General features: G+C 36.9%; 1 protein-coding gene across 1 annotated transcript; it reads left to right on the top strand.

Annotated features, from left to right (window-relative positions):
* Nucleotides 1-1,322: 1,322 nt before the first annotated feature.
* LOC134828623 (sushi, von Willebrand factor type A, EGF and pentraxin domain-containing protein 1) lies at nt 1,323-24,755 on the top strand. The gene is made up of 13 exons (XM_063841605.1): nt 1,323-1,388; nt 1,688-1,709; nt 9,245-9,326; nt 12,595-15,719; nt 15,781-21,182; nt 21,239-21,371; nt 21,432-21,735; nt 21,859-21,942; nt 22,315-22,505; nt 22,584-22,757; nt 23,350-24,372; nt 24,548-24,658; nt 24,724-24,755. The coding sequence occupies exons 1-13, from the start codon at nt 1,323-1,325 to the stop codon at nt 24,753-24,755; spliced, it is 10,749 nt and encodes a 3,582-aa protein (XP_063697675.1).
* The last annotated feature ends 152 nt before the right edge of the window (nt 24,756-24,907 follow it).

Genomic DNA, 24,907 nt, shown 5'->3' with positions numbered 1-24,907 from the left:
TTTTATTCTTTTTTTATCCGAGCTTCGCGTTATTCGTTCGTAATTGCATCAAAAAAGACGTTTCTAGTACGAATTTAAGAAGGTTCGTCACTTATTTCCTCTTCGCCATCGAAGTCTTTCGTGTCTCATTGAAAATTCATCATTTTTTAATTTATTTATCCGTTAATTGGTGTTTATGTTCCAAAAAGAAAACTTGTCGGAACGTTATACAATCAACCACTTGTTTTGATTCATTTCGAATTTGTCTCATGAACGCACAATTAATGCACTTATTTTACGTAAAAAAAAATAAAAAATACAGAGTGACATAACACGAGCAATTTAATTAATTTTCTTTTCCTTTTACAAAGACTTTGTAAATTTTCTCTCGTGTTAGGTGCGAAAAAATGGCACACGAGCGAATTCATTAAAATTCATCTAAAGCAACTTTACTCAACTCAACTCAGGAAAAAACAGAACAACTTTTGACCCAATCAAGCAAATCCAAAGGAGAAATTTAACAATACAAGACACTTGAAATATTTCTTCTTTGCATGAATGAACGTTCGTTCGCTTTGCCAGATAGTCGATACTTGTTTCCATATCTCCTACATTATTCGCAAGACGTTCAAAAAACCCGAAGTAGGCCACGTGCTTAAGCATAAACAACGTAGCGAAGTAAAATGCAGTCACCAGACTCTTAGCAATATTTAGCGAAGAGAGAAAAAAATTACGTTTTCATTTTTCAAAGAATTTCATCGATCACACCGGTTGCCAGTAGTAGTAGAAGTAGTTGATAATTGTCAACTCACAGCTTTCTGCTGCGGACTATTAAATGATTGATAAATTAAAAAATTATTTTCTGTCGTCGTCGACATGTGCATGCGTGTGATGTATGAATAATTGAACATGATGCACTTTTAGCAGAGATTTTTTTTTATTTTGTGCAACGAGATAGAAAGTGGCTTTTGTTGACTTTTTATACAGAAAAAAAAATTAAATAAAATGTTTGTAAATGGCTATAAGGAAAAGTAAAACAACTTATGATTCACTTGCGATTTTTATTCCTATGAAATTTTTTTTTATTTATTTTTTATTTTATTGCAAGAGTTTTATGTGCGTTGTTTAGGTAACGAATGAGTTGTGATGCGAACCGGATTTTTTTTCTATATTTTTCTATAACATAGAGACGACGGAAAACTTCCTAAACAGTGCTTTTACTTTCTTTTCGTCGTTTTTTTATTGATTTTTCATGCAACATTGATCCGAAAGTGACTTAGAATGATTTTTTTTTGATATGATTGATTAATTTTGATTTTTTTTTTAATTTTCTTTCAGAAGCCATGCCAAAAATTTCGGCAGCCATTTTAATTTGGCTGGCCGTCGTCATCGCACCGCTCAGGTCTGAGGTAAGTTGAGCTTTCTTTTAACTTTTCCTCACGAAAATCAAACAGAAAGTGTTCGAATTGCTGTTAAGTACACATTATCGTGCTTTTATTTTAATTGAAAATAATATTTATTAAATTTCCATTGATTGCGCCCATATATAAAATAATTAAAGTTTTGATAAAAATCGAATTTATTGTTATATTTGAGAAATTTTTCTCAATTAAGGCGGTTTAATCAAAGAAATTTCAGCAAATTTGAACTACTTTCGATCGTAAAAGTAAATTTCAAACAATTTCTAATGAAATTTTCTCTCTTTTAGGACCTTTTTTCGTGCCCACATGGTAAGTAATCGCACCTTTCTACTGTTTTTCTGCTAATTTCTGCTCATGCCGTGCCGTCAAGTCATGAAGATGACACAAAATTTCAATCAATATCACCTTTGTGGTGAATAAACGCAAAAGAAAAGTAGGTAATTAGCATACAATACAAGTAACTACTTCATAAATACGTTTCATTATTTATTTTTCATAAATAATAATGAGTGAATGAAACGCAAGTAATGATCACTTTATAACTTTTTTTTATTATTTGGATTTATTGTACATTTTTATTTTACGATTGGAATTGAGGAACTGGAATTTTTGTAATTATTTTCTCTTATTGACGAAGAGTTATGACTGAGTGTCTTTGTTAATTTTTGCTACTTTTCAATCATTAAATCAGGTTTGAGAAAAAAATGATGCTTTCCGGCATCATTGAGACCTGAGAAAGTTTCACAAAATCCATCAATTTACGAAATACACCTTAAAAGTGATCAAAATTCCGCCTCCACGTGTATGTTGCATCGAAAAGTTTGTAATTTATGCCATTACATGTGGTGCGATTCTCCCACAAAGCGAGTTTACGACACACAAGATACGCAAATCAGCCCAAAAAGTTCGGAGTTAATTGATTTGCGTTGCCATTCAAGCCTCTTTAATCACGTGGGGATGCAGATCGATGTAAAAATATTTACATTTGAGCGTTTTGATGGGTTGATTTCATAATTTTATCGCTTTTGGAAGTAGGTTGATGAACTATTTGAGCCATTTTACAAGAAATTTTCGTAGATTTGATCAAAATTATGAGCAAACGGAAGCAATTTACCCAAAATAATATCTTAATATTTGTCTTAACGTATAATAAAGTACTAAATTTGATCAATTACCTCACTACAAGTCGAAATGCGTGTGACACCAATAATGGGAAAATACTTCAAAAGGTGATGAAATGAAACAATAGACTCGCGCTTGTTATTCACATGATCTTTCGTGTACAACTACTTACGTTACACGCGAAAATGCCGAGTCTTATTATCTTTTCATTCATATCTGACCTTTGTTAGGGCCGTTTTTAGCATCGACTCTATAGATTGACATTGAATAATTAGCCACTGAAATGTAATTAAGAGACGTAATGAATTGTAATGACCGTGAAAGTTGTTGGAATAAGCCGCTGTCAACGTTCTCTCCGAGTAGAAAAAAAAATCAAAAAGTATAAATAAATAACGGAAATGACAACAAAAATCTAGTGACCCACTGTCTTTAGTCACAAACTAGTTTTGCTAATTAAAATAATAATAAATGGAATAAAACACAAAAAGGAGAAGAAATGAAAATATTTTTACGGTTATCATGGTTTGCGTGTCAACACTGTGACATTGTATACCCACGTTAATGGATCCCGTGGTAAAATTGACGACAGATCAATCGATGAATAAAATAAAATTATGCAAATCGAACATGATTTTTGCATATTTTTTGTGTGCCTCCGACGCATCATGCAAACTATGAGCAAAGCAGCTGTTCTAAGAATGATAGTTAATTCATCATTTCCGATCACGAAATGCTTCTGTTAACATTTCATAGAAATTTGTTTGGACAATTATTTCTACAAGCACTCTACTCACGATTTGCGCAATCAAAAATGGATCCATTTCGTTTTCTCGTGAATTTTATTGTTTGGATAAAAATTAATAGCTAAATTTTGTTGTATCTCGAATTGCCTTCGGGCAGAATCAAGTGAAGTAGACAAAAAGTTATGGTCAGGTAGATAAAATCTGAGACCATAAATAGCTTTTGAAGGAAACGGATTTTAAGTGAGAGTTGAAACTCATTGGCGACAAGCCAAAGAAATAAATCACGTGGAATTGCAACAATGTTGCGCTCCATATATCAATTAAGACATCAAAACAATCAAAGGGTCATTATCACGAAAAAATTATTAAAATTTTACGGATGAGTAACGCATTTTTTTCAATGAATTTCAATTCAAGTCACATCACAACTCCAATGAAATTTAATAGAAAAAAAAGAGAAATTTATGAATTTTTTTCGAAATTGTTTGTTTTGTCATATTCATGTTTAATTGTTGTTTTGATGCACTTTTGTTTGTTATGGATTGTGGACAGTAAGAAGCACGTGTAATGAATTTGATACCTTTGGAGAAAACTTTATCGGATCCGGTGTCATCAAACTTTCTCATCAAAGTACACGAAGGTTCAACAACTTAAGTGTCTGGATCTCCAACTTTTGAACCCATCATCGAGTGTCGATCGACTTAAAAGTACTTTTACCGCGATCGATTTCATCATGTCTCGTCTATGCCGACAATAATAATAAACTAGCGAACATGCAAATGAATCATCATCAACAAAAAATATTGTTATTATGTTACTCTTCTTATGTAAGAGAAAGCAAGCGCCTCTCAGGCTTCTTGTTAAAAAATATTTACCACTCTCTGTATTTAACTTTTAACCTCTCTTCGTTTTTGATGGAGCATTAAAGTGTTTGTTATGTCACGCTAACTCGACTCGAGTGTCAGAAGTGCAAATCACAAGAATGATCATAATTGTAAATAATATTGAATAGTAACAAAACACACCTCTAATACATTACAAGTGGTTTTTGCTTCAGATTTTGCAGTATGGAATGCAGTTCAGTTCATAAAACGAATGAATTTATCTTATTTTATCCCAATTATGTCAGAGATTAATAATTTATGGTTATGGTGTTTCGTTCTGGAGTCGCACAAGTACTATTTCAAGCTGCTCAAATGGAAGGCTACCATTGATTTTCGCTCGTCACCGGGCAATAAAATTTAATCAATAGTGACAACGTGGTAAAATTTCAATTACAAACATTGTAAAATACACGATTTTGTATTCCATTCCACTGTTGTAGGTTCTGTCATAAAACCGCATACCACATTTTCTCTGCTTGCTTGTTGTAAACGATTCAAATCAAAGCTAATTCTTGTTTTTTCTTTGTACATTCGTCGTCGTGCTTCTAGCAGTTATATCATAATATATGTAAAGTGAACGCATAGCAAGAATATGTTGGAGACACACACATGCGCGACTAAAGTGAAGAAAAAATGCTAAATAGCAAACAGTTATTCTAATTTGCATACCAACCAATCGAGTTTCATTTGCACCAGTTATTTACTTTTTTTTTCTTCTAACTCCAATAGCCATGCATATTGATTTGAGCTCAACGCATGTAACTGTCCCATAAAAAGTTCAAATAAATTTCTTCTTATTGTGTTGCTCGCTTGCTTGCTCAAATCTCCAGAGGAATCGATTGTATAATCGTTAATTATTTACTCGATTTATTTATGTTCATTGAGAAAAGTATTTGTAGCGTGGCTGATTATTTATGTTCAAAAAAATTGCACGCTAGAATTAGCTTATCTTTTAGTGCAATAACTATCGGCACTCTTTTTTTATGAGTTCGCAATAAAGCCTGGATAATTTCTTTTTATGCGAAACCGGGTCATTACTCCAATTTTTTGTTAGTTTGACGTCTTAATTCACTGCACTGCAAAATTTTTTTTCCCATATTGTCTAGCGGTAGGATATACCAGCTAATTAAAATTTAATTAAGTATACTTACCAAACTGCATCGAAATCCAGTCTCCGCCTCGTCATTCCTTAATCCATTTATAATCAAGCAGAAAATTATAATCAGGAAGAGAATGTCTCGAATGCTTCGTGTCGACCTACAGAGTGTCTCTTGTGCCTATTATTTGAATAAAAAAATAAATAATTGGTTAACAAACGCTTTGCCAAACGCATGCCATGTCAATTTTTTTTTGTACCATTCAATAAAGTTCAATCCAAAAAATATCCAATTTAATTGGATAGGAGAATTGGATCGACGACCATGAGTTTTCAATTTTTATTAGTGTGACGCTTCTATTAAAGCCGCTTACATAAATAAAAAAAAATAACTTATAACAGTTCTTGTTTTGTGTCTGCATTGTTGCATAAATAAAATGTCAGTATTATAGAAACGTGAAACATATTTGAAAATCTCGCATTGTTATTTGTTTTTTAAAATATTAAATGAAACCGTGCTGGCCAAATATTGCTATGCACGTACAAGCACTTACTTACTTATACCAAAAATCTCGTTCGTTGAGCAAATAAGTCTGCAATGTTACGTAAACACAATTTTTTTTTTAAAGTCGGGATTAACTTGTGTTATGACAATTTATTGCTGTTCATCTGGAAACGGACAAGAAACAACACTTCCCGTTAATATTTTAATTACCACGCACATGCGGGAAGAATATCTGATGAGATCATTATCGCCAACTGCGAACAGCAATCAAATTTAACTGTTCTTTTTGACATGTTTTCTTCGTGGATTTCTTTGACATGACATCCCATTCTTTATTTATATTTGTTTCTAATGACCATATTTACTTACCCACAATAACGTCGCTCCTCTTCGCTCATTAAAGGCTTCAATTTTTCCCATAAAATGGTCATCAACCGCGCAATAACTGTTCATCTCATTGGCAATTACTCATTAAAGTAGTAGAAAAAAACAGCAGCTACCTACCAGAAGAAAAGCAAAAGTTTATTAACGACATTTTCTAATAAAGGAAGCAGCAACCTAAGCGATACTAATCGACTACTAAACGATGAACATTACCGGTTTTTTTCTTTTTCTTTCTTTTTTATCGCGTAAAATTTTTACCACAAATGGCATTGTTGTTGTTGTTGTTGCTGCCAATTCAATTCCAAGAATGAAAAATACTGGTTCAAGTAATAATGAGATTTCCCTTTTATTTGTCCACGTTCAGAGAAGAAGTCACGTACGTTTGTTTGATGATTGAAAGAGTTTAGTTGAACCACAACAAAATGTGTTTTTTTTTGCAACTTTGTTGCTTCTTGAGTGAATGGCAAAATTGCAGTGGCTTTTTCATCTATCGAGATCATCAACGGCTGTGATTACCTTGACCTTTGAGATGATCTTTCACTTCGCTTTGAACGTATGGAACATATGTCAAGGAAGTTAATTACTTACAAAGCAACTGATTGTTCTTCAAGTATTCTTTAACCAAACAGGAGAAAAAGAATGTTGATTACTTTGTGTTGAAGAAAGGTCATTTTAACGGTTTGGTTTCAGTCGATGTCAAATTTGATTTTTTTTTTCAAATCACAAAGCTGCAAAACTAAACAATAGCATGCCATCATCGTCCTCATTTCACCTAAAAATAAATATAAAAAAAAAACTTTAACACACTTTAGACGTCTTTGACGAACGAGTCTCTTGTCTCTTTTGGCAGACAAGATAATGCCGCATAATAACAATAATTTCAACATTAAACCGACACGAAACACAACACATGATACAATAATGGCGATGACTCTAAGCAAATGTATGGAATTCGACCGGTCATCAGAGTAACAAACAAGGCAAAAAAAAAACAAACGAGAGAAATTTCAATACAAATGCATGCTTTTGGGCGTGCATTTAACACCTTTTCGTAATAAATTTATATCCACGGTCGTGTTTCGCGCATATTATCTCCGTATCTCGTATTTCATTGCCAAATGTGCTCGTTTATCGCTTTGAACTTCATTTCAAGTCCTGTATTACATAAATCAATCAATATCCCATCTACGGACCTCGTAGCGAAAGACATTGACTTTGAAAAGAAATTAGAAATTATTCATCATCTGCCGCGCCAACCATGACGAATCAATTAGACGAGTCATTAATAGACAACTAACTGCATGAGAAGCTCAAAATTTTTCCGGGTGGTCGTCATGTTGTGATGAGAAACGATTAATTTCGTCTTTTTTTAATTAAAATCCATTGTTTTTTACAGATTTTTAATTTTTTTTATCTTAAAGGCTTGTTTTTTGGATCAATTTCCGTTCTTAATTAATGGCACGGAATTTCAAACTGAAAACAATTGATATGCAATGCACCTTTATTCATTAAAAAAACAATTGAAACAGTTAACTTCCATTTTCGGATTTCCTTCGTTCTAGATAACATCGACGAGTGTCACTCATTTGCCGATCAAAGTGTTCGATTGTGCCAAAAATACATTAAATGTAAATTTGGGAGGAAATTGCACTCACCGTGGGTTAATAGCTTATGGCCTTTTTGACTCATTTCGGTGATTTATCATTTTAATGGGCGAGTTATGGAAAGAAAAAAATTTCTCTGTTTCTAATCTCAACATCGATTTCAAATATTAGTTTTGTGAGTTTTATTTTCATTCATAAATGATGTTAAAGAGTAAAAGTTTTCAAGTTGAGAGGTGACTTGACTTGTAAAGTAATGATGGATCGTTCAATTAATGTTGGTTCGTGTTAATGAGAGGTACTTGATGACGTGAAAGAAGTTGGAGATTTTTCAGATGAAAGATGATTCTAACGGGTTTTGTGTTGAAATTTGTTGATTAGAAACAACTTAAAGTTTTTAATCGAGAAAAATCGATTTCACGAAAAATTTAAAAGTTGATCCATAACATGTTTAACCCAATTTTAAAAATTTAAAGTTTTTTTTAATTTATTTAGGCCGCTAACCCAATTTTATAATACATGTTTTTATTTTTTTTTTTATAAAATTTTTAATTATTTTTTTTTTATTTTTTTAAAAAAAATTTTAAAGTTATTTTTTTTTTTTTTTTTTTTGATAAAATTTTAAATTTCAAAAATTTAGTTGGAAAAATTCTTTAAGTCTCAATTTTGACAATACAAAAAATATTGACAGTTGAAATATTTTTTGTCAAAATTCTTCTCTGCAAGTTTAAATTTATATCTTGTTGATTTAAAATTAGATTTGAACTTTGAAATTTGATAAAAATCTAATTGAATTTTTTAAAAATTTACCCGGTAAAGATCAAATAAGTTGAAAAAAATTAGCTTCAAATAAAGTTTCATGGCTTTTTTTATAATTTGTAATAATTTTTTTTTAAAAATCGATGATTGACATCTCAAATGGTCAAAAATTTGCCATTTATTAAAAAAGTAAATATTCATCGATTTATTGAAAGAAAAAAAAAATTAACAAATAATTTACAACATTTAAAATAACATTACATAAAATAAATCACACACATCGGATTGTCTAACAACGATGCGTGTTAAACAAGCTCACCGAGCTCTGCATTTGATTAATACCTACAATAAACGATAAATTATTACAATACGTGGCAATTTCGACACTCTAACACTCTTTTACGCACAAAAAATTTGAATCACCTCTAATTAAATTAATATTTATCTTTTACCGCCTATAAAATTTACTTAACATTTATTGTTCGGTTCATGCGAAAGGTAAAATTACATAATTTCTTTTGTTTTTTTAAATTGAAAAAAAAAATATTTACGAACATTACTGAGTGCTTTTATAAATTACTTCTCTAATATCTATGATTAGGGAGCTTTTTTGTACTCAAATTTATTACTTGCATGTCCGAATGAATGGAATGACGGTTAACCACGAGGCAGATTGAGCGATTATTTTAACAACTCTTTAATTTTAATAATAATGAAAATTGTTAATAATTTTGCATTTTTTTTTTGCAGGTTGGGAACTCAGAGGCTTAAATTGTTACAAATATTTTTCAATTAAACATTCATGGGAAAAAGCAGCCGAATTATGTAGAAGGTAAGTCCGACAACTAACAAGAAAAGTAACTTAGTGGGACCTTGAAGATTCTGAGAGTGCTTTTGCAAAAAGAAAAATGTTCAACTAGGTCAGCGACACTCCCTTTTATATGAATAATTTATTGAATAACTGCATTTTTAGCGATAATTGAGTCGATTTTTGGGACAACTCGTGCTTGAACGACAAAAAAAGTAATTGAGGAAGCATCGCGTGTCTTAATTAAATAATGAACATTGTTGAGTTTGTCGAATTTTATGCGAACAATTAACTTTTTGCAAGGAAAGGAGTGTCAAGAGATGATTTTCTTTAAAAATACCTTTAAAATTTCGAGTCCGATTCACACATCAATCAATTTTTGAGTCACTCTTTGCTACTTGTCACCACGTCGGTGTCATTGTTGATATTTTTATAATAATGAACCTGTTGTCGAACCACTCAAGTCACGATTTCCATGTTAAACCAATGTTCGTTGCGTTGAGAAATGAGTTCGTACCAAGAGTCTCAATGAAAACCGAAAATTAACAACTATTTTGATGAATGACTGACCGATTGTCAATTGAATTTGGGCTTAAATTTTAATTTTTGACTAACTTTTTGACTTTGAAACTCGAAATGCATGCCAAAAATGGACAATTTTTAACATTTTCGGCCTAATTTGGAGCAAAATTGAATTAAATGACGATGAGCCACTCTAAAAATGATAGATAGTTGTAAATAAAATTCAAATTATGATGAAACAAAAACACGTTTCATTACGCAATCAGAGTCTCATCGCTCATTTAATGCATTCACATGATTGCCAAGCATTAAAATGATGTCTTTCTCTTCATACTTTGATGTTCTTACATCGTTTTTACATGTTTTTATTACGTTTTCGTTCTGAGCTACCAGATAATAACAGGTCAGTGGCAATTTTCTAGACAAATAATGATAAAAGAGGTGTGAGTTTATAACTGTAAAGGTCATTAAACCCCAAATAATGAGCTTTGGTAGCAAAAAAAATACACTTTGCGCCTTTTTTTATTATTCTTGGAAGCAATATAGAACGACAGTTACTACCAACAGTGCACAAAAGTAGGTCTCATAAGTCGCGTTTGTGTGCTATATATTTATCCAATTCACGAAAATAAAGTATTTTTCTTGTCTACTACACACTCGTGGGTACCTACACTTAAAAAATTCGTATTTCTCGATTTTTTTTCATGTACTCACACTTTCTTTTAAAATATCTTCTAAACGAGTACCTAACATGTACATTAAAGCAAACAACATTCCATATTAAGATTTTCAGGTTGTCAAAATATCTTATTATACCGTACATTGAGGCACATGTGAAACTAGAATCTACGTCGTTGATGCAGCAAACGAGTTTCTTTCCTTCTTTCTTTGCTCATTTTTTACGCGTACACAAGCCAATAACTGATTAACTGTACAAAACAGTTTAATTGAACATATATTCGCTTGTTATTATGTATTTTTTTTGTTTTTTGTGCGAACACATTTTGTGGCTGGATTGCTGTCTAACTAAAAAATAGATCGTAAGACAACATAAAAGCCCACAGGCTCAATTTGTGCAACATGAAAACGAACAAATAAACAATAGCTGCATAACAATGCGCATGACAAGTTGAATGAAATACATCCTTGACGTTGTAAAGCCTCTCCTTTAATTTTGGTTTCAATTTTTATTGAGATCTGAAATTAAAAATAAATATTGAGTAAGTAGCTGGAACGATGCTCCAATATTTTTTTTTTTGTATAAAAATTACGAAATTTGTAATAATTACCGCTGTTGTAATTACTTGCGGCTTTGTATTTCGCATGTAAATTCAATAAAATGTCTTTTTGCGGCATCATGTTGCGTTGAATGGCGCATTCTGGGACCCCCATGATGATTTTTTTTCCATGCATTAATCATTATTATTACAAATTATGCAATTTACTCAGGAGACTAATTAAAAGTAGAAAAATTTTCTTGAGGGCAATGATCGGATTCTGCGATTCCAATCCATCAAGGTAATGTATTACTTTAGGCACTTGCTTTGCCTATCGGGTTAATCCTTGTCACGCATTGCACCTCCTTCATTAAATATTTTTTTTTTTACAAAGTTGCTGTGACCAGTCAAACGTGAAACAGTAACATAATAATGTTCGAACATGTATGTTCCATTATTGTTTTTAATGCGAAATTACCTAAGCAGAGAGAGAAAGAGACGCGATGTTATACAATTTGCAACATGTTTACCCTCTCAAAAGACTATTAACGAATCACGTGTAATTGGTATAAGAGAAGATGCTTCCCAAAGGGTTCATTCACTGTGCTGGATTATTGCCATCAAGTGATAGTACTCGTTCACTGCAAATAAAAGCTTACAATTATTACGTTATTTATTACATCTGTTCAAATAATATAAATGATTCTTGTTCACAAACATTTACTTTTTTTCATGTTTTGATACAAACTTGCAATTATAAGAAGTACACACTTGTTGCACAATCTGACAACATTTGTCGAACATTTTTCTGGAAATAAGAAAAAAATTATTTAAAGCAGAAAGGAAGATTTCTCACGGTTCATAATGCACGAAGAAGAGCGTTCTTGGCCATCGAAAGGCGTTACCATGTCAAAATTTCCCTTTCGTGCTCTTCATTTCGTTTCAGATGGATTAAAAATCAAGTCAATTCACCTTACACTTCTCTTTTTTTCGTTGCTTATTAAATTCATTACTTACGGACTGATGTACAGTAAAGTAGGTCTCACATGATCACCAAAAAATATCGAAAATAAAAACTTTGTGTGTTAATGTGTTACAAGACTTTTTCTTCGCTGTTCCTACTTTATGCCGGTAATGGCACAAAAATAATGAATGTCATATTATTAGCTAATTATTTTAATTTCGTTCGCCTTTCATTCAGTGTTTTTATTTATTACTGCTGTACTTGAAGTTGAAATCTTTGTATGCAAATTTCGGTTATGTGATGTCCGAAAAGATTCAGAATGCGGAACGATTGAACTTTTTGTGTAAAAAAATTGGGGCATTAAGGCTGTTTTCGGGATTTTATTGATATTGTTGATAATAAAAGTTCAATGAACGCTTTTTTTTTGAATAACCCTCGATAATTTTTCATGAACAGTTATTTCATCTCATTAACAAACGGAATTTATAATTTGTTTGCTTTGCGATGACCGGTTTCTCCTCGGCGCTACTTACGATTGAATTAAGTTATTGACACATTTTTAATTCCTTCATTTTCTTTTTCTTTTCAGATACGGATCGGAACTCGTTGCCATCGATTCCTACACGGAGAACAATCTTACCTTATCCATTGCTAATACTGCCGATCACGGAAGACGCACCTCCGAGAAATACTGGCTCGGTCTCGCATCTCTCGATGACTTGCGAACCAATACGTTAGAATCGGCTGCGGGACAACTCGTTTCCCAGTACTCCGGATTCTGGAGCCTGAATCAACCGAATCCCGAATCGGGTGAATGTGTCGCCGTCAATGCCAAAGATAGTCTTCAGTCATGGGAATTGGGGACTTGCGAGAGTTTGTTACCGTTCATGTGCAAATCCGTGGCATGCCCACAAAATTCGTTGCATTGCTCCAACGGAAAATGCGTAAATCAGGCATTCAAGTGCGACGGAAATGACGATTGTGGCGATGGAAGTGACGAAATCGATTGTCCGAATATGTGCCATTTCCATATGCAATCTGGCGGAGATGTTATTGAGTCGCCTAATTATCCCGCGCGTTACAATGCATTGTCGAAATGCAAGTGGACATTGGAAGGGCCGCAAGGCAGTAACATCATCTTGCAATTCCAAGACTTTGAAACTGAGAAAATTTTCGATACTGTTCAAATTTTGGTTGGAGGACGTACAGAAGACAAGAGTGTTCCATTAGCAACTCTCTCAGGTCGTCAAGAAATCCAAAATAAACCTTATGTCACAGCCAGCAACTTCATGATTGTCAAATTCGTGTCAGATGGAAGTGTTGAACGCAAAGGTTTCCGCGCTACATGGAAAACTGAACCACAAAACTGCGGAGGTACATTGCGAGCAACTGCTCAAGGTCAAATCTTGACAAGCCCAAGTTACCCACAAAATTATCCCGGAGGTTTGGAATGTTTGTACATCATTCAAGCTCAACCAGGTCGCATCATCTCTTTGGAAATCCAAGATTTGGAATTGAACTACGATCGTGATTACATCCTCATCCGAGACGGAGATAAACCAAATAGTCGTCCAATTGCTCGTTTAACTGGAAATGCAAGAGATAACTCGAACGTTATTATCTCAACCGGCAACAAATTGTACTTGTATTTCAAAACAAGTCTCGGAGATTCACGCAAAGGATTCAACATTCGTTACACGCAAGGTTGCAAAGCAACTATTGTCGCACGTAATGGTACAGTTACCTCTCCAGCTTTCGGTTTAAGCGATTATCCAAGCAATCAAGAGTGCTTCTTCAACATCAAGAATCCCTCGGGAGGTCCATTGTCACTTCGTTTTGACACTTTCAACGTACACAGCACAGATCACGTTCAAATTTACGATGGTCCAAACACTTCTGGACTCCGTTTGCATTCTGGCGAAGGATTTACGGGAACAGCTAAACCCAAAATTACGTTAACAGCTTCGTCGGGTGAGATGTTGATAAAATTCCAAACTGATGCATTGCACAATGCTGAAGGATGGTCTGCCACATTCTCCGCTGATTGTCCTGATCTTAAGCCTGGAATTGGAGCATTAGCATCAAATCGTGATACAGCATTCGAAACTACTGTTTCTTTCACATGTCCCATTGGACAAGAATTTGCCACAGGAAAGAATAAGATTACAACTGTTTGTCAAAAGGGAGGTAATTGGAGTATTGATTACATCCCTGCTTGTCAAGAAGTTTATTGCGGTCCTGTACCACAAATTGATAATGGATTTTCGATCGGATCTTCCAACGTCACATACAAGGGAATTGCCATGTATCAATGTTACGCAGGATTTGCTTTCCCATCTGGAAATGCTATTGAGAAAATCGCGTGTTTGAGTGATGGAAAATGGGAACGTCAACCAGCTTGTATGGCTTCTCAATGTCCCGCATTACCTGAAGTTGCTCATGCCAACGTTACCTTACTCAATGGAGGAGGTCGAAGTTACGGAACAATTATCCGTTTTGAATGTGAGCCTGGATATCAACGTACAGGACATCCAGTTCTCATTTGTATGTCAAACGGAACATGGAGCAGTGATGTCCCATCTTGCTCGCGCAAACGTTGTTACGAATTCCCCGAAGTGAAAAATGGTTTTATCGTTGATTCAACACGTCAATATTTCTTTGGCGACGAAGCTCGTGTTCAATGTTATAAGGGATTCAAACTGAATGGAACAAATATCATCAAATGTAGTTCTGAACAAACTTTCGATAATGTACCAACTTGTGATGATATCAATGAATGCAGTACCTCGCAATGCGATTTGGCATCTACTGAATGTACAAACACGCCTGGATCATTCTACTGCAAGTGTAAGAAGGGATTCACGGCAACGTCTGAATGTCGTCCCATTGGAGATTTGGGATTAGCGAATGGAGGTGTTCCTGAAGAGAGCATTACTGTTTCGAGCAATGAAGAAGGTTACAGCAAAGGAATGCTTCGATTGAATTCTGTTGGATGGTGCGGAAACAATGTTGAGCCTGGAAGTAATTGGGTTCAAATTGATTTCAAAGCTCCAACAGTCATTCGTGGCTTCCGTACACAAGGCGTTCAACGATTCGATGATCAACTTGCTTTCGCGTCAGCAATCCGGTTGCAATACACCGACGATTTGACAGATGTCTTCAAAGAGTATGCAAATCCCGATGGAACAGCTGTTGAATTCCGCATCTTGGAACCATCTCTAAGTATCTTGAATCTCCCTGTTCCAATTGAAGCTCGTTACTTGCGTTTGAGAATTCAAGATTATAGTTATGCTCCATGTATGCGTCTTGAAGTTATGGGATGCACACGTTTGGATTGTGTCGATATCAATGAATGTTCGAAGAATAACGGAGGATGCGATCAAAAATGTATCAATTCACCTGGAAGTTATTCATGCGCGTGCAATGCTGGTTACGAATTGTTCACACAAAATGGAACTGCTGGATTTACCATCAGCAAATCAGAGACGGGAACTCATGATGGCGATCTCTATCAAAAGAATAAGACTTGTGTACCTGTTATGTGTTCGCCATTAACTGCTCCTGAAAACGGAAAATTGCTAACAAGCAAGACTCAACATCACTTCGGTGATTTGGTGAACTTCCAATGTGACTTTGGATATGTTATGTCAGGATCTGCTTCGTTATTGTGTCTTTCCAGCGGACAATGGAATGCAACAGTACCCGAATGCATGTGTAAGTAATCTAATTTCTGAATAAATGAATATCAACTAAACAATTTTTACTTACTTTTCAGATGCTCAATGCGTATCTCTTCCCGACGATAAAGCTAAAGGCCTTTCTGTACTCCGTGCTGATCAAGAAAGTGTTCTCGTACCATTCAGAGATAATGTTACGCTGAATTGCGACATGCCAGGAAGGTTATTGCGCGGAACTGCCTCTTCAAGTTTCCGTCAATGTGTGTATGATCCTCAACCTGGATTACCCGATTATTGGTTAAGTGGACGAACACCTTCATGCCCTCGTATCGATTGCGGTTTGCCAATTCCAACGCCAGGCGCTGAATACGGACACTATGTTGATACCAAATATCAGAGCTCATTCTTCTTTGGATGTCAAAAAACTTTCCGTCTCGCAGGACAAACAAGCAGACACGATAACGTCGTTCGTTGTCAAGCTGATGGAACATGGGACTTTGGAGATTTGCGTTGTGAAGGTCCCGTTTGCGAAGATCCTGGACGTCCTGCTGATGGTTTCCAAACCGCTCGTAGCTATGAACAATCATCTGAAGTGCAATTTGGATGTTCTCGTCCTGGATACATTTTGATCAATCCTCGTCCTATTACGTGTATTCGTGAACCTGAATGCAAAGTCATCAAACCTTTAGGCTTGGCAAGTGGAAAGATTCCCAATAGTGCGATTAATGCAACATCTGAACGCCCCAACTACGAAGCACGTAACATTCGATTGAATTCCGTTACTGGATGGTGCGGCAAACAAGAAGCTTTCACCTACGTTAGTGTCGACATGCAAAAAGTACATCGTGTCAAGGCAATTCTCGTAAAGGGTGTTGTCACAAACGATATTGTTGGTCGCCCAACGGAGATTCGTTTCTTCTACAAAGAAAAAGAAAGTGACAATTACGTCGTTTACTTCCCCAATTTCAATCTTACGATGCGTGATCCTGGCAACTACGGAGAACTCGCAATGATCACTCTGCCCAAATTCGTGAAAGCTCGTTTCGTTATTCTCGGTATCGTCAGTTACATGGATAACGCTTGCTTGAAATTCGAGCTCATGGGATGTGATGAACCTGATACTGAACCACTTCTCGGTTACGATTACGGATATTCGCCATGTGTTGACAACGAACCGCCTGTCTTCCAAAATTGCCCGTCACAACCAATCGTTGTTCGTCGTGATGAAAATGGAGGAGTTCTTCCCGTTAACTTTACTGAACCAACAGCCATCGATAATTCTGGATCAATTGCTCGTTTGGAAATTAAGCCACAAAGCTTCAAAACTCCATTACATGTCTTCGAAGATACTGTCGTGAAATACGTTGCTTTCGATTATGACGGAAATGTTGCCATTTGCGAGATCAATATCACAGTTCCCGATGTTACTCCGCCATTGTTGAGTTGCCCACAAAGTTTCGTCTTCGAATTGAGTGACAAGCAAGATAGTTATTTGGTGAACTTTAATGACACTCGCAAACGTATCAAGACTCATGATGAATCCGGCGATGTTCGTATCACATTTGTGCCTGAACGTGCAACTATTCCAATTGGAGGATTTGAGAATGTAACGGTTATCGCTTCAGATAAATTCAATAACAAAGCTTCGTGTCATTTCCAAGTTTCCGTTCAAGCAACTCCTTGTACAAATTGGGAATTGCAACCCCCTGCAAATGGAGTTATCAATTGTGTGCCCGGGGAACGCGGCGTTGAATGTATTGCTACTTGTAAGCAAGGATTCCGTTTCACGGATGGCGATCCAATAAAAACATTCTCCTGCGAAACGAAGAAATTGTGGAGACCAACAGCCGTTGTTCCAGATTGTGTCTCAGAAAATACTCAACAAGCTGATTACCATATTACAGCAAGCATTCAATATCGCGCCAATGGAGTTGTTGCTCAATCTTGTCTCACACAATACGTCGACTTGCTACGTCAATACTATCCAACATTAAACAACGTTTTGAGTCAGAGATGCTCTGCTGTTAATGTTGCCATGAATGTTTCGATTATTGGTGATGCAGCAAAATTAACTGACGAGAATTTCGTTAAAGTTGACTATACTTTAGTTGTTATTCCTGTCGTTCGTCAACCACAATTGTATGATTTGTGCGGTTCAACGATGAATCTCGTCTTCGATTTGAGCGTTCCATATGCTTCAGCCGTTATTGAGCCCTTGTTGAATGTATCTGCCATCGGAAATCAATGTCCTCCATTGCGTGCCTTGAAGAGCTCAATTTCCCGTGGATTCCGTTGCTCGATGGGAGAAGTTTTGAACATGGATACTTCTGATGTGCCTCGTTGCTTGCATTGTCCCGCCGGAACATTTGCTGGAGAAAATCAAAACACTTGTACATACTGCCCACGTGGTTTCTACCAAAACCGCGATCGTCAAGGAAGTTGCATTCGTTGTCCTTTGGGAACTTATACACGTGAAGAGGGATCAAAGAGCATCAATTCATGTATTCCTGTTTGCGGTTATGGCACATACTCTCCAACAGGTTTAGTACCTTGTTTAGAATGTCCTCGCAACTCGTATTCAGCTGAACCCCCAACTGGCGGATTCAAGGATTGTCAAGCTTGCCCTGCGGGAACTTATACATTCCAACCTGCTGCTCCGGGACGTGATCGTTGTCGTCAAAAATGCGCCGCTGGTACATACTCTTCGACAGGTTTAGCTCCATGCTCGCCATGCCCTGCTAATTTCTATCAAAACATGCCTGGAAGCACAAGTTGCATGGAATGCCCGACAAATATGCAAACTGATGGTCCGGGAGCAACTGCACGAGAAGAATGCAGGCCTGTACAATGCACAGAAGGCTCTTGCCAACACGGAGGTTTATGTGTACCAATGGGACATGGCGTTCAATGTTTCTGCCCCGCTGGATTCTCAGGTCGTCGTTGCGAAATCGACATTGATGAATGCGCTTCACAACCATGTTATAACGGAGCAACGTGTACCGACATGCCTCAAGGATATCGTTGTACTTGCCCTCCGGGATATTCGGGTGTCAATTGTCAAGAAGAAGTTTCCGACTGCCGTAACGATACTTGTCCTGCTCGAGCAATGTGCAAAAATGAGCCTGGCATGAACAATTTCACGTGTTTGTGTCGCAGCGGATACACAGGAAAAGATTGTGATGTCACAATTGATCCTTGCACAGCGAATGGCAATCCTTGTATGAATGGCGCTTCGTGTACGGCTCTCCAACAAGGTCGTTTCAAATGCGAATGCTTACCTGGATGGGAAGGACAACTTTGTAACATTAATATCGATGATTGTGCCGAGAAACCGTGTCTCTTGAACGCCAACTGCACAGATTTAGTTAACGACTTTAGTTGTAGTTGCCCGCCAGGCTTCACGGGAAAACGTTGCCACGAAAAAATAGATCTTTGCTTGTCGGAGCCTTGCAAACACGGAACTTGCGTCGATAGATTGTTCGCTCACGAATGTGTTTGCCATCCAGGATGGACAGGACCTGCATGCGATGTCAATATGAACGATTGCGCATCCGACCCATGCGAAAATGGAATGTGCGTTGATTTAGTCGATGGATATGAGTGCAAATGTGATCCTGGATTCACCGGAAAGAATTGCCAACACATGATTGACGATTGCGAGTCAGAGCCTTGCATGAATGGCGCGACATGTGTTGATAAGATCGACGGTTATACCTGTAAATGTCGTCCTGGATTCGTTGGATTACAATGCGAAGCTGAAATTGACGAATGTCTCTTGGATCCTTGCAATCCTGCGGGAACGGAACGTTGTCTCGACTTGGATAACAAATTCGCGTGCGTTTGTCGCGAAGGATATACCGGAGCAATGTGCGAAACTGACATTGATGATTGCGAAGCAGCTCCATGTTTGAACGGAGGTATTTGTCGCGATCGTGTCGGATCGTTTGAATGCTCGTGCCCCGATGGATGGTCCGGAAAACGTTGCGAACAAGAGATTGAAATGTGTTCCTTGCAAAAACCATGCCAAAATGATGCCGCTTGTATCGATTTGTTCCAAGATTACTTCTGTGTCTGCCCAAGCGGAACAGATGGCAAGAATTGCGAAACTGCGCCTGAACGTTGTATCGGTAATCCATGCATGCACGGAGGAAAATGCCGCGATTTCGGATCAGGACTCAATTGTTCGTGCCCCGTTGATTTCGCCGGTATTGGATGTCAATATGAATTTGATGCTTGCGAAGCGGGCGTTTGTCAAAATGGAGCTCAATGTATCGACAACGGTGCTGGTTATACTTGCGTTTGTCCTCCCGGCTTCACCGGAAAGAATTGCGAAGAAGATATTGTCGATTGTCGTGACAATTCCTGCCCACCAGGAGCATCATGCGTTGATTTAACCGGAGGATTCTACTGTCAATGTCCCTTCAACTTGACTGGCGACGATTGTCGCAAAACTATTCAAGTTGATTACGATTTGTACTTTAGTGATGCTTCACGATCAACTGCTGCCCAAGTTGTTCCCTTCTTCACTGGCAACGCTGATAGCTTGACTGTCGCTTTGTGGGTACAATTTGCTCAAAAAGACGATACCGGTATCTTCCTCAGTATGTATCAAGTTGATTCGCCTCACGTGCCCACAAATCGTCGTTTGATGTTGCAAGCTCATTCAAGCGGAATTCAAGTTTCGCTTTTCCCCGAATTGCAAGACGCCTTTTTGGCATTCCGCGAATACACAACGATCAATGATGGGCAATGGCATCACGTTGCTGTCGTTTGGGATGGAAAACTCGGACAATTGTTGCTCATCACGGAAGGATTGATTGCCAGCAAAGCCGAATATGGTGGCGGAAAAACATTACCATCGTATGCATGGACTGTTCTCGGAAGACCTCAACCGGATCAAGAAACGCCTTCAACGGGAATGTCCTATACTGAAGCTGGATTCCAAGGTCGCATTACAAAGGCTCAAGTTTGGGGACGTGCTCTCGATACAACGAACGAGCTACAGAAACAAGTACGTGATTGTCGTAGCGAACCCGTTTTGTATCGCGGTTTGATCTTGAATTGGGCCGGATATGAGATCACAAGCGGAGGCGTTGAACGTAGCGTTCCATCGCAATGCGGAAGTCGTAAATGTCCCTCGGGATATTCGGGATCGCAATGCCAAACGTTGGATGTTGACAAGGAAGCTCCCAAAGTTGAACATTGTCCCGGAGATTTGTGGGTTATTGCTCGCAACGGATCTGCGGTTGTCAATTGGGATGAACCTCATTTCAGCGATAACATTGCCGTCACGAAAATTGTCGAACGAAATGGACATCGCCCGGGACAAACCTTACTTTGGGGTACCTACGATATTACATACATTGCTTCCGACGCTGCTGGAAACAGTGCTACATGTTCCTTCAAGGTATCATTGCTGTCTGAATTCTGTCCTCCTCTTGCTGATCCGCTCGGCGGAACACAAACGTGCAAAGATTGGGGTGCAGGCGGTCAATTTAAGGTAAAAACTTCAAAAATTTTCATAAAATTTTCAAATTTTAATAAAATTCTTTTTAGGTCTGTGAAATTGCTTGCAACTCTGGTTTGAAATTCAGCGAGGAAGTTCCCGAATTCTATACTTGTGGTGCCGAGGGTTTCTGGCGTCCTAATCCTGATCCAACAAAGCCACTTATCTATCCATCATGCTCACGTAAGTCATTTTTTTCACTAAAATTTCGTTCAGAAATCTCAAAACTTCTCTTTTCAACAGCTGCTCGTCCCGCTCAACGTGTCTTCCGTATCCAAATGCTGTTCCCATCTGACGTACTTTGCAACGAAGCCGGTCAAACTGTTCTCCGTCAAAAGGTTCGCAATGCTGTCAACTCTCTCAATCGCGATTGGAACTTCTGCTCCAACTCCGTCGATGGATCACGCGAATGCAAGGAACTCAACATCAACGTCAAGTGCGATCATTATCGTGGAGGCAACGCAAATAACCGTGTCAAACGTCAAGCATTACCTGAAAAGGAAGAAGGAGGCACCTATGTCTTGGATGCTGTAATTCCAGTCGAAAAGTAAGTAAAAATTTTAAAATTTTACTCAAAAAATCACATTTTTTTGTGTTTTGTGTGTGTTTTTATATCACTTTTTGTTTCATTCTCCATTTCTTTTATCAAAACTCGAAAAACACTTTATAGACAAATTGAGTCGGAAGACAATCGTAAAGGAAGACAACAAAATGGCGACACTTATACATTGGAAATTTCATTCCCCGCCGTAAAGTACGTTAAAAGTCTCATAAACAAAGTAAATAGGTGGCAAAGGCAACAAAAACGATTCACAACGCTTAGAAAATCCCATTTAATCTCCCCAAATCCCAAAAATCATTATCTAGATATTATCATTGCTTGCTGCGAATGCTCCATAATTCATCCCTAATGTAATTCGTAACGCCGTTAAGTCGCTAAACTAACGCTTTTTAACTTGCATCCCATAAAAAATATCGAAAAACTTCAAAATTCGAATAACTGGTGATTGGATTAATTCAAATGTTCGGCGCTTAAAAGCAAATTTTAACAATAATTTGGGCTTATGGCAAAAAATTACCTTAATTTTGTCAAATTTTTAACATTTTTCATGTTTTTTTTTCACAGTGATCCAATTCTTCATTCGTCATCTGGAGAACGCGCCGATATTCGCGCCCTTTTGCAAAAATTGATTTTGGAAGATGATCAATTCGCTGTTCAAGATATCTTACCGAATACCGTTCCTGATCCAGCTTCTCTTGTTTTGACTTCGGAATATGCTTGTCCCGTTGGTCAAGTTGTTCAAGTGCCCGATTGTGGTAAGTAACTCAATATTTTATTTCGAAAACTTGTAAAATTTGAATGAATTTTCATATATGAAAATTTTCTTTTTTTAGTTCCATGCGCTGTTGGTACCTTCTATTCACAAGAAAATAAGACTTGCACTCCATGCCCTCAAGGAACTTATCAATCGGAAACTGGTCAATTGCAATGCACAAAATGTCCAAATATTGCAGGACGTCCCGGAGTAACAGCAGGAACGGGAGCTCGATCAGCTGCGGATTGTAAAGGTATGTTTTTTTTTACATTTTTTCCATATTTTTAATTAGTTTCAAGCTTTAAAACCATCCAAAAGGCATTTTTGAATTTTTAACTTAGTTTCAAGCTTATTTTAAAACCATGGGGCAAAATAAAAAAAAAGTTAAAAATTTCATCAAAAATTACTAATTTTTGGTGTATTATCATAGTTTTTCAAGAAATTTTAATGAAAATTTTTCATTTTTAGTAATTTTATAAAAAAATTTTCCTTCAAAAATAATTTTCAGGAAAATTATTGAATTTTTTTTTCAAAAAAAAATTTGACGGTTATTTTTATGATATTAATTTTTTTCAATTTTAATTAAAATATTTTTAAATCAATTTTTAATACACAAATATCAATGTAAAAAACTCAAAACAACAATAATATTGATTAACGATCAAAAATTTTTAAAAAATTTACATTTTGTATGAAAAAAAGTATTTCAAAATTTTTTATTTTTTTTGCCCCCCCATTTTTATTTCAAAAATTTTGGACAAAACTATTGAGTTTCATTTGGAGCGGCCTTAATACCTTAAAAGCGACAATAAAATTTAATAGATTTTTTTTTTTTTTTTTTTTAGAACGTTGTCCCGCTGGCAAATTCCTCGATCCCGAAAACGGTTTGTGTCGCCCATGCGGTTACGGATTCTTCCAACCCAAAGAAGGTTCATTCTCGTGCGAACTTTGCGGCTTGGGACAAACTACACGTTCAGCTGAGGCCAAATCTCGCAGTGAGTGTCGCGACGAATGTTTATCTGGCATGCAATTGGGAGCCGATGCCAAATGCGAGCCATGCCCACGCGGAACCTATCGTGCGCAAGGCGTTCAACCCGCCTGTCAAGCATGTCCTTTGGGACGAACCACACCCAAAGTTGGCGCTTCCGCTATCGAAGAATGCTCATTGCCGGTTTGCAGTGCAGGAACTTACCTCAATGGCACCATGAACATTTGCGTCGAATGCAAAAAAGGCTTCTATCAACCGGAACAACAACAAACAAGTTGCATCCCATGCCCGCCAAATCACAGCACAAAAACGACAGCGGCAACGAGCAAAGCTGAATGCACAAATCCATGTGAGACAGTTGCCGAGGGACAACCGCATTGCGACCCGAATGCTTATTGCATCTTGGTACCCGAAACAAGTGACTTCAAATGCGAATGTAAACCCGGATTTAATGGCACAGGCATGGCTTGTACTGACGTGTGTGACGGTTTCTGCGAAAATTCCGGACAATGCGTGAAAGATTTGAAGGGAACGCCATCGTGTCGTTGCAAGGGATCATTTACGGGACCAAAATGCGCTGAACGATCGGAATTCGCTTACATTGCGGGAGGAATTGCAGCTGCCGTTATCTTCATTATCTTGATTGTGTTGCTTGTGTGGATGATTTGCGCACGTGCGGGACGCAGAAAGGACCCCAAGAAGATGTTGACGCCAGCAATCGATCAAACGGGATCACAAGTGAACTTCTATTATGGCGCTCACACACCATATGCCGAAAGTATAGCGCCATCACACCACAGCACGTATGCCCATTATTACGATGACGAGGAAGACGGATGGGAAATGCCCAATTTCTACAATGAGACTTACATGAAAGATGGTGAGTAGTCAATAGATTCTCTAACGAAAATTAATTTTCAACTCAAAACTCATTTAACAAAACTAATGAACCCTCCTCAAAAATTCTCAAAAAAAAAATCGACGGTGAAGGAACTATACTCATATTCATTTTTTTTTCTCTTTTCTTTTTGTAAACCATAAAGATTCATTTCCAGGTCTCCAACCAGGCAAATTGAACTCATTAGCCCGATCCAATGCTTCTTTGTACGGCACAAAGGACGACTTATACGATAGACTGAAACGACACGCTTATACCGGAAAGAAAGGTAATTTTCATTAAAATTATTTTTAAAAAATAAATTCTTAAAAATTTTCATTTTTTTTTTTTTAGAAAAAAGTGACAGCGATAGCGAAGGACAATAAATCACGTTAGACTAAAAAAACACAGAAAAAAATGAAAAGTACTCATGTGGCAATTATTACTTAAAGAAAAATTGAATGTTAAGACAAATCGACACCAAAACCGGTCAAATTTAGTTTTCTTGTGGAAAGTCTTTTTTTTTAGACTTTTCATG

This window comes from Culicoides brevitarsis, chromosome 2 (genome assembly GCF_036172545.1).
Source record: "Culicoides brevitarsis isolate CSIRO-B50_1 chromosome 2, AGI_CSIRO_Cbre_v1, whole genome shotgun sequence".
Lineage (NCBI taxonomy): Eukaryota > Metazoa > Arthropoda > Insecta > Diptera > Ceratopogonidae > Culicoides > Culicoides brevitarsis.
Note: the sequence above shows the minus strand (reverse complement) of the source record. Positions and strands in the feature narration are given on the sequence as shown.